The sequence below is a fragment of the Limulus polyphemus genome, unplaced genomic scaffold (genome assembly GCF_000517525.1).
Source record: "Limulus polyphemus unplaced genomic scaffold, Limulus_polyphemus-2.1.2 Scaffold1059, whole genome shotgun sequence".
Lineage (NCBI taxonomy): Eukaryota > Metazoa > Arthropoda > Merostomata > Xiphosura > Limulidae > Limulus > Limulus polyphemus.
This window is the reverse complement of record NW_013666669.1, coordinates 2,655-14,588: the sequence shown is the minus strand read 5'-3', so window position 1 is coordinate 14,588 and position 11,934 is coordinate 2,655. Positions and strand designations below refer to the sequence as shown.

Sequence of the window (11,934 nt, the reverse complement as noted above, 5' to 3'; positions counted from 1 at the left end):
ACTACGTAGAAAAAGTAGAGAACATATTTTAAAGATAAAAATATAGTAGTACCACCTATTCTCGGATAAGTTTTTCGTTTTAATTCGACGTTCTTTCTTCATATTTTATTAAATACACGTTCTTAATAGGTAATTTTATTGTGAATTCGAAACCTTAAACCAACGTTTGCGCATTGTGTCTTTAGTGTAAAGTAATGTGTTCTGTATTTAAAAGAAAAACATGAACAAGAAACAAACTTTTAGTTGACCTCATGTCTTATATTATATGTCATTATTTTGTTTTTGAAAGTTATGCTTACATGGGCAACTAGAAAACATAAGGCAAATCTGAAAATAGAAGAAAGTACTCAGATATAAAATAATATTTCATTTAAATGTTTTCTAAGGAAGCTGTTAACGATAATATCAAGACATAGTTTTTGTTATTCTTTTCGAGCACATTCAGAGAGAATATACTGTCTTACTTCATCAGTGTATGTAATTTCATTTGTAATTAATCATCGATCCAAGTTTAATTTCTTTTTTTAAAAATTGTAGATTTTTTGATAGTTCTCTGATGACCGAGTACTTTTGAACATGCTTTTATCTTCTATGTTTTACATACACTAATGTCGAAACATTAATAATATTCTTTTCTCATTTCATGTTGAAAAATGACGGAGTTCAAGTTGCATTATTACTGCTTGGGGTTGTTTTAAAATTCATGTAATTCTAAGTTAGTTGTCGGCGATAAAGTATGACTTGAGATTATAATAATTTGAGACACAGCAAATTTTATACTATTACTGCAGCGCCCTTTAGAATAAATCCAACTATAGTTAAGCAGCAGATATTTATTGATAATTATTAAACATTTCATGGAAAATGTGCTGTTCCGAGCTTTCAGATAAGACAGAGATTGGTTCCATTCCTTTATTTGGCTTGTGATGACTGATACAAAATGTAACAATTTGTAACCTTATTAAAGGTCGAAAGTATGAAGAACTTATGAAAACAAAGACATATACTAAGTTGAAGAATTATTTATTGAATAAAATCAAAGCCAAAGCAATATTTCTAACGCCCCAAAAAAATCCACTTCAAATAGCTGCTTATAAAAGTCATATATAAAACATTTGTTGAAGTAAATTACAACATTATTACTAAGTTGTAAAATGTTATTACAATGTAAAATGCTACAGATAAAATATGTAACGCAAAATATAATAATTTCAATATTAAAAGCAAGCATTTATCAGTACTGATATGAATGGTTTGATTTCCGAAGCAGCTGGACGTTCTTCTCTTTTCAATCAATGCATGCCTTACGGAGCACAAACTCATCTGTGTGTGTTATCCAAACGTTGAGTAAAATATGTACAAAGAGTATATAGAAACGTCAAGGTTTACTTTATCAGATCGTCGACACAGCTAAACTGAACACCATGAACAACAAGTTCTTTCTAAATGAAGTTTTCCATACCGTTGTTGCTTTCTCTAGAAATGTCAAAAACACAGTATTGCATTTTGTATAGCGTACATAGATTCATAGTGATTTATTTATCAAAGTGTTACTTAATTTTAAATCATTTTTATGACATACTTAGATTAGTTGCTTCACAAAGATCCATTTATCAAAGTGTTCGTTAATTCTAAATCATTTTTATAATACATTTAGATCAGTTACTTTACAAATATACATTTATCAAAGTGTTCATTAATTGTAAATCATTTTTATAATACATTTAGATTATTTGCTTCACAAAAATCCATTTATCAAAGTGTTCGTTAATTTTAACTTATTTTTGTAATACATTTAGATTAATTGCTTCACAAATATCCATTTATTAAAGTGTTCGTTAATTCTAAATAATTTTTATAACATACTTAGACCAGTTACTTCACAAATATCCATTTATCAAAGTGTTCGTTAATTTTAAATCATTTTTATAATACATTTAGATCAGTTACTTTACAAATATCCATTTATCAAAGTGTTAATTAATTCTAAATTATTTTTATAATATATTTAGATCAGTTAATTCACAAAGATCCATTTATCAAAGTGTTCATTAATTCTAAATCATTTTTATAATACATTTAGATTAATTGCTTCACAAATATCCATTTATCAAAGTGTTCGTTAATTCTAAATAATTTTTATGACATACTTAGATTAATTGCTTCACAAAGATTCATTTATCAAAGTGTTTGTAATTCTAAATCATTTTCGTAACATACTTAGATCAGTTACTTCACAAATATCCATTTATCAAAGTGTTCATTAATTCTAATTCATTTTTATAACATAATTAGATTATTTGCTTCACAAAGATCCATTTATCAAAGTGTTCGTTAATTCTAAATCATTTTTGTAACATACTTAGACCAGTTACTTCACAAATATCCATTTATCAAAGTGTTCGTTAATTCTAAATCATTTTTATAACATACTTAGATTATTTACTTCACAAATATGCATTTATCAAAGTGTTCGTTAATTCTAAATCATTTTTATAACATACTTAGATCAGTTACTTTACAAATATCCATTTATCAAAGTGTTCGTTAATTTTAACTCATTTTTATAATACATTTAGATTTGTTGCTTCACAAATATCCATTTATCAAAGTGTTCGTTAATTCATTTGTCACGACATACATGGATTAGATACTTAACAAAATTTCATATTATCAAATTGTTCATTCATTGTAAATAATTTTTTATGATATATTGTTGCCAAATGACTAATGTTATAACAGTTCTAATTAACTGTAACTCATTTTCTACGAATTACATAGGTTAACTGTTGCACAACATTGATTTGTTTGCTATTTCTAAACTATAGCGATCACTACTTAAATTCTCAGCAGTTGAAAAATACTTTTGTTTTTTGTTTATAAAACTATGAAAAGTAGTTTTATATTCTATACCAAGATTGTGAGACGTACTTTTGTTTTTGTATGAGAAGTGTGAGAAATAGTTTTACTGCTCTATACTAATAATCATTAGTTTATGGTGCATAACTGGCAGCTGGTTACCAAGTATCATTTCTGCTCAACACTAGTAATCTATAGTTTATGGTACAACTGGCAGCTGGTTACCAAGTATCATTTCTGCTCAACACTGGTAATCAATTGTTTATGGTACAACTGGCAGCTGGTTACCAAGTATCATTTCTGCTCAACACTAGTAATCTATAGTTTATGGTACAACTGGCAGCTGGTTACCAAGTGTCATTTCTGCTCAACACTAGTAATCAATAGTTTATGGTACAACTGACAGCTGGTTACCAAATATCGTGTTTTTAACTTCATGTTTACATTCCTATTTTCCCCTTAATATTATGATCTGTTTCTAGCCTCTTATATTACAATAAGGAAATACAAAGATATTTATCTCTTGTTGAAGTTGATTTTGAACTGAAGAACGCGTTATAAATAAAATAAAGAAACTTATGAAATAAAGGAAAAATATCTGTGAGCGGATCAAACTCACTCTTATGCATAAATAACATGGAGCTTTACACGTGACAATTCTACTTCGGTGGTTGGTAATACCAGTTAACAAGCCAAGCCGCTGGCAACGAGGATACCCAACCGATGATCTGGAGCAGCGTGGTGCGGCTATAGAAGCTTTTTTGAGACTATTTATCATTATTATAGAATTTCAACAGCTCTTCTGGTGGAATTTGTAAATGCATAAGTGACAATATTTACTTTTAAGCCAATGGAGTTTTAACCAGGTAAAACAAGGACAGAAGTGTATCTAGATATTAGTATTATCTTGACATTGAATATGGTAGATAACATTGATACCTCAACTATCCTGGCTTCGATTATTGTGCTTAATATAAATATTTTTTAATTATTAAATCTATTTACCAGTAGATTTGTTGTGTGTAAGTGTAGTTATTTGGTACCACAGCGCTAACATCCGAAGTAACAGTAGTTATTAAATAAAAGAAAACAAATTAACATCCAAGTATTAACCATGTTTCTCGCTATTAGAGAAAACACTGTTTGGACCAATATTCTCTGCGTTACTCACTGAATGTAATTCTGAGTTCGTTGTTCAGTATAACACAAATATAATAACTTAAGCCACATATTATTCTCGTGGTAACAGTATGGAAATTATTCCTTTATATTTTAGAGTACGAACAGTTTACTTAGAACCTAACAAGAAAGAAGCAAAGCTACAAAAGTATTTTTAGTGAAATTCAAAGAGTGATACATCACTAAGTGTTAAACCAATAAACTCTCACTCAAGTATTAACAGGATCGCCTAAACAGACTGATTGTTAAAACTCTCCTCTTTCTCTAGCCAAACATTCCTAAGTTTTACTGTAAAAAAGTTATTCTGAAAACCAGTTTTAAGTTGTAGGTTAAATGAAACAGTTAGCTGAGGATTTTCTAGGTCAATATTTTACTCAAGATAGCCTTAAAATTAACAACAGCATTAAAATGTTTGTTTTTCTTAAATAAGTTTCTTACAGCAGAAGTTGAGTATCCTTGATCATTCAGCTCATAAGTTTGTTAAACAACTACCCCCCCCCCCCGCTAGTGGTGTGATGTACCATATAATTAATTGACATGCTTATCTTCCAATTATAATTTTATGTGTTTACACTGGACATTCTTCTTCTGGAGTAACATATAAATACACGTGTCCTGTTTACTACCCAGAACTAGCGGACAGATATATCTCTTCTTAAACAAATAAAAACCCCAGAAACCTGACTCCACCCCTATCGCTGCTAAACTCATCGTACAAAGTTGTGAACAATGAGCACGTGCCAGTGACTATAAAAATACGTTTGAAACGATAGTACGAAGGTCCAGTACGATTTTATGAAAGTTGGCTTCATTTCCATATTGACCTTTACGTGTACGGTAGAAATAGTTCTGACCCGTATTTCGGGACTTTCATTTTTATACAATTTCAATCTTCAGGATGCTATTAACATTGTTATACACGTGTCGGGCCATAACTAGGCGTTGAGCAAAGGGACACTTTCAGGAATTTCAAAAAATTCAAAATGGTTCTAGACTTTTCCAGAAAGCACATAACAAGAAAGTGAGTTTGATTTATTTTCATTTAAAAATCCGACAAGGGTACCTCTTTCCCATACCCATGGCTGGCCCTGCCCATACCCAATTCCGTAGCGATAGTCCCAGGGTCAAATAATCTAGTGTTCATATATTATCCAATATAAGTACATGTTACATGGGTGAGACTGGTTCGGTTTATTTTTCAATATAACTACATTCGGGCTGATGACCGTCGGACTATAAAGCCATCCACGGAAATAAATGGTCGTCTGAATCGGAAAGAACAATACATTGTCGATCGAGAATGAACAGGGTACCCTGACAAACACGGCTGTTATCGGATTTGTAAGTACATTCAGTTTACATTAATACAGAGTTGATTGTGGTTGAAGGTTAAAATTTGTACCCAGTTTTTTTTGCATTTACACTAATTATCAGGAATCAGTGACAGCACGATACAAACACTAGTTTTTTATCTGTATTGTTAGTAAGTTATATTATAAAAATACATATGAAGCCTAATGTATTGTTTGAGTTATCATTTGTTACTGAGTTATACCGGTTTCGGGGTATTCCACCTCTCAACAGTAGCCACAGGGGAAGGGAGATAAAAAGAAAACAAGACTAAGCTTCGTATAGTGATGGGCGATATTATACGTATGTGTGTGTGTTTTACTCACAACATTGACCCTTTACATAAATATAGGTTGACTGTAACGAGCAAGAGAAAATTAGAACATCATAATCTACATTATACTCCATTCTTCCTTCATGCTAGTTTCATTAACAGTATCGGTTAGAATGTTTAATATGCCTGTTTTAATCATTTCATATTTATTATTATATATTCTGTTATAAGGATTATTTGGTATTGAAATTTAGGACTAAACTAAATCTCAGCTGATCAAACCTCATGAAATGTTATTGGGATTACGACCGAAAATATCGTTAACAATGGAAACCGAACTGATAAATCAATGAATTTTATATGTTTTTATTTTATGACATTGCACAATACTGATTAGTCTGCTACACTAAATTATCTGTATTCATTACTAGTCTAGTTGTTCTTTTTTGATATATGATATAGTTGGCTTGCTTTGATATATGACAATCTATGCATCCCTAAAACCTCGCGTTAAATACCTGTGTTCGTAGAGAAAGAAAATCTTCAAGTGAGAGATCTTCCCAATGTAACATTACACGGAACTTACCTGTAAACCTTTCGACCTGAACATTTGACCTCATGAAATCAATATCTAGTATGTTTGTTTGTTGTTGTTTTTTGAAAATTTCTTCTCAACAAGTCCCTTTACTTGAGCTAGAGTCATTGAGTGTGAAGAACACATAAAACTTGTATATATTACTGTAACGAAAGAGCATTACCTAGTGATCTTCTCTCCTTGCTCCAGGGTATCTGGTATGTCTCTGTTCATTGTCTCAGGTAAAAGGAGTATCAGTAACCCTGCTATTATCGATAGAGCTCCATAGATGGCTAGTGGGACTCCGGTGTGTGTGAATTTACTCTGAAACGATTAATTTAACGAAAACCTTATACACAAGAAACCCTTTATATACATAATGTAATAGATAGAAAAATAAACTTAATAATATGTAAACAGAGAGCGAAAGATAATTCAATTTTTTTTATACTTCCATTAGAATAACCAAACAAGTTTTTACAAGTTTGACATCAAACAAACAGTTGTTACAAGAGAAAAGAACACGTTCGTCCATTACGCTATTATACATAACATTTTTACCCATATATACATCATATATGTAAATAATGTTACATAGTCACACATACTTAAAATGGATGATGTATTAAAACAACAATTTAATTTGTCCATAAACACCGACGCTTGTAAAATGTTCGATGAATAATTTTGGCTACGTTTTTTAAACAAACTGTGTATCTAATACAGTATATAACTTAACATTATATATATATATAAAATAAGAAGAGAGAATAAGCAAAATAAATTATTTTGAATGTGAAATTTTTACAATATGTTTTTTCTGTAATATATCATCGACATTTTTAATGCAGTTTGTTTAATAATTCTAATTCACCACTTCCTATATTCTAACATAAACCTTGAATGCTCTCAGGCAACCTGAATCTAGATAACCTTACATTCATGATTAAAACTTATTGTTTCTTTGTTTGGGTAAGAAACAATACTCAGGGCCTTTTTTTTGTAAACGGAACCACTATATAAACAACACATACTACTACGTTTAGAAACGAAACCACCATGTAAGCAATACTTATTACAACGTTTAGAAACGGAACCATCATGTAAACAATACCTACTACCATTTTAAGAAACGGAACCACCATGTAAACAATACTTACTACCACGCTTAGAAACGAAACCACCATGTAAACAATACTTACTACCATGTTTAGAAGCAGAACCACTATACAAAGAATACTTGCTACCACGTTTAGAAATAGCCACCATATAAACAATACTTACTATTATGTTTAGAAATAGAGTCACCATATAAGCAATACTTACTACCACATTTAGAAACGGAACCACCTATAAACAATACTTACTACCATATTTAGAAATAGTCACCATATAAGCAATACTTACTACCACATTTAGAAACGGAACCACCATATAAATAATACTTACTACCACGTTTAGAAATAGCCACCATATAAACAATACTTACTATTATGTTTAGAAATGGAACCTCCATATAAACAATATTTACTATTATGTTCAGAAATAGTCACCATATAAAGAATACTTATTACTACGTTTAGAAACGGACCCATCACATAAACAATGCTTACTACCACGTTTAGAAATAGCCACCATATAAACAATACTTACTATTATGTTTAGAAATGGAACCACCATATAAATAATACTTACTACCACGTTTAGAAATAGCCACCATATAAACAATACTGACTATTATGTTTAGAAATGGAACCTCCATATAAACAATACTTACTATTATGTTCAGAAATAGTCACCATATAAAGAATACTTATTACCACGTTTAGAAATAGCCACCATATAAACAATACTTACTACCACGCTTAGAAACGGACCCATCATATAAACAATGCTTACTACCACGTTTAGAAATAGCCACCATATAAACAATACTTACTACCACGCTTAGAAACGGACCTATCATATAAACAATGCTTACTACCACGTTTAGAAATGGGACCACTACGTAAACAATACTTATTACTACGTTTAGAAATAGCCACCATATAAACAATACTTACTAGTTCTTTTAGAAATGGAGCCACCATAGATCCTATTCGAGCGAACATTGAACTTGATCCGACTCCTACGTTACGAACAACAGTTGGAAACAATTCAGCAGTGTAGACGTACACTATAGCAAAGGCTGCTGTTACAAAAAACTTCCCACACATAGCGAAGGTGATACGCAGCCACAGTAAGTCTGGGGGAAGAATTACAAAACTGGTTAAATAAAGTAAATCAGAAGTTTAGAATAACATGGAAAACAAAAACGGTAAATGTGATATATCAGTTTTATCATCATAATGATCTTGATGAAAACTGAACATATTGTCTTAATCCAATCAACAGTAATGGTTAAATCATCTTTATTGACCCAATGTAGAGCTATATCGAGGTCAAACAACTTAGCAACTATTGTTTGTTTTCATGCTCTGTTATTATTTTACTATTACCAAGTCGTGAAATGCAAAATATGAGCATAAATAGAAGCTAGAAGTTCATACAAAGTTTGGCTAAGTCGATGGTTGACCTCGGTACAATTGGCGACTGTTCAACGGATTTCTCTTGTAGGAAAAACATGAAGAAAACTGCTTAGTTACATCACTCGTTGAAACTGAAATTAGCTTGTTTACAGTTTACCATTTTTTATTTATTATTCCAGTAAACTCCAAACCTTTTCTCTAATTAATCTAAGTAAGTATATAAACATTAACGTCAGTACATGTATAACAACAATGTTGCCTTCTCGGGGCATATATTAATCTAAGCAAGTACATAAACATTAACGTCAGTACATGTATAACAACAATATTGCCTTCTCGGGGCATACATTAATCTAAGTAAGTACATAAACATTAATGTCAGTACATGTATAACAACAATGTTGCCTTCTCGGGGCGTACATTAATCTAAGTAAGTATATAAACATTAACGTCAGTACATGTATAACAACAATATTGTCTTCTCGGGGCATACATTAATCTAAGTAAGTATATATACATTGACTTCATTACATGTATAACAACAATGTTGCCTTCTCGGGGCATACATTAATCTAAGTAAGTATATATATACATTGACTTCATTACATGTATAACAACAATGTTGCCTTCTCGGGGCATACATGAATCTAAGTAAGTATATATACATTGACCTCATTACATGTATACCAATATTGTTGTCTTCTCGAGGCACTCTAGGTCGTATAGCAGCAATGCTGCCTTCTAGAGGCACACATTGACCTAACTAAGTTGTATAGCAGCAATGTTGCCTTCTCTGAATGTGTATTACCTAAGTAGGTGTTCAGCCACAATGAAGTTTGAAGACAGCTTGAATGGGTAATGAAAAAACTCTATTACAAATCTAATATAATAACAAATGTATAAAGTTTTGACAATGTTTTGTCATCACCAGGTACTAGTAGTCTACATAAACACAGGAATATATATATCTACAGTACGAAACAAAGAAGTCACGTGACTGGAGATTGCTTAACTGCTTAGTAAAGGCATTTTGGCAGCACGATGTGTTGATTTAGAGTACGACTGTTTTGTTATGTATTTTGAGAAATTTTACAGTTGGGCAATCTTTCAGTTAGAGTTAAGTAAAAATCAAAAAGTATTGTGACTTAAGAATGAAAACAGAGTTATATAGATAATAATCTGTGGAAAAAATACAAGTTAAAACATACTTACTGTATATATACAGATAGATAGATATATAAATGTTTGAAAAGATTGTTCTTATTTGATATCGAAAGTTTGAATGCATTAGGTTAACATGAAAAAGAGTCCTTTTCAGGACTATGTATTTGTAAGATAAACTAGTGTATGAATAGTCACATATGTAAACCGTCAAGTCAAACTGTACACGTAGTTAATATGATATATACCAGTATCTTAATCATGAAAAACAGTCCCATTACGGATTATGTAGATTATAAGATAAAATAGAATATGTATAATCATGCATGTAAATTATGAAATACGGTAGACAAATAAATAATATGAAACATAAAATGTTAATTTTGTGTATTAAAACAGTTTGTCCATTAATGTACTGAAATGAACCTATAAATTATAAAGTTGGCTGTAACGATAAGGCACAATAATATCGTGCTAAGGATGAAATATTTACTTATTTTATTATTATTTTGTATAACATGACACAATAACCTTCAACAATGCACCCTGGTAGTTTTTTCGTGAATTACATAATAAATCATATGCCCGCACGTTTGGCTGTACCACTGATGATTCTCCATATAGACGATCTCATCGCCCACCCCGCCCCAGCTTGTGATATACATTGGAACTATCTGCTCTCTAGCGTCATAGGTCACATGTCCTCCCCGCACTCACGAGGAACCCCAACTGAGTGGCAACCTTTCATCTCCCCTGAGGTTCTAACATCATTCTGGGTGCCCTAACTGGTCATGTTTATAAAATACCATACAAACACTACTGTAATAATGACATTTTAGTATTTGTTAGTTAGTTAATGTAATTTATTATCATTAAATCATGTTAAAAATAACTTAGTATCGGCCAGTACAGGAGATGTTGCGTTAAAATGTTATAATTCGTCTTTTTCTTTATAACTGGGAATGACAGTGATCAATATATAGACCAGAGTTGCCACCATTGTAGAGAACCCCACGTAAACTTTTTTAAACATATTTTAGTATACTTATTACTTGGTATTGAAATGGTCAGTATACAGGCCAGGCCACCAGCCATTGGGGAATATAACATGTTTTTTAGTATCCTTACTGCTTGGTATTGGAGTGGTCAGTATCAAGGCCGAAATTCCATCTTTTGTAGGTGACATCACATAAACTTTTGTAAACATGTTTTAGTATACTTACTGCTTGGTATAGGAATGGTTAGTATACAGGCCAGGCCACCGGCCACCATAGTTGATATCATGCACTTTCTTCTTCCAAGATTATTAATGGCAAAAACAGAGATCCCATAGGCTGGAAATTCTACCGCTCCTGAGATGACAAAGTTGATAAATGGACTTCCTCCTAAGTCGTTGGTGCTCAAGGACAATGCATAATATGTGAAAGAAATTACAAACCTAGAATACACGAATTATTTGTACTTTAATAGCCTGGTAAACAAGTGTCATTACATATTGTATCTACTATTCATATAACAAACAGAATAACTGAGTTATTTGACCTTGTAATAATTCAATTTCTACCGACTTATAACTTATCATTCTTATGAATTAATATGTAGGGGCTCCAGCAGATTATAAATTAGCTCACACATATACAGGGTTAAAAACAGCAAAGGACTTTTGGTTTCCTCTTCAGTGTTATTTACAATACTAGTTTTTGTAGAATCAATTTAACCCAATTTCCATGTAAATTATGTACAACAATTCTGAAAATTAAACACAAAAAAGTTGAAAACCATCTCAACGTGGTAGACAACTTTATTACCATTAGATGCATGTTTATAACAACTTTATTATCATTAGATGCATGTTTCTAACAACTTTATTATCATTAGATTCATGTTTATAACAACTTTATTACCATTAGATGCATGTTTATAACAACTTTATTACCATTAGATGCATGTTTATAACAACTTTATTACCATTAGATGCATGTTTATAACAACTTTATTACCATTAGATG

General features: G+C 31.2%; 1 protein-coding gene across 1 annotated transcript in view; it reads right to left on the bottom strand.

Moving 5' to 3' along the window:
- Window positions 1-924: 924 nt before the first annotated feature.
- LOC106461919 (organic cation transporter protein-like) overlaps window positions 925-11,934 on the bottom strand; it is a gene marked incomplete at its 5' end in the record, with an annotated part of 12,842 nt that continues 1,832 nt past the window's right edge. The window contains 4 exons of the mRNA XM_013921784.2: window positions 925-1,476; window positions 6,421-6,560; window positions 8,300-8,481; window positions 11,149-11,363. Coding sequence (XP_013777238.1) covers window positions 1,443-1,476; window positions 6,421-6,560; window positions 8,300-8,481; window positions 11,149-11,363 — 571 coding nt within the window. The remainder of the gene's footprint in view (window positions 1,477-6,420; window positions 6,561-8,299; window positions 8,482-11,148; window positions 11,364-11,934) is intronic.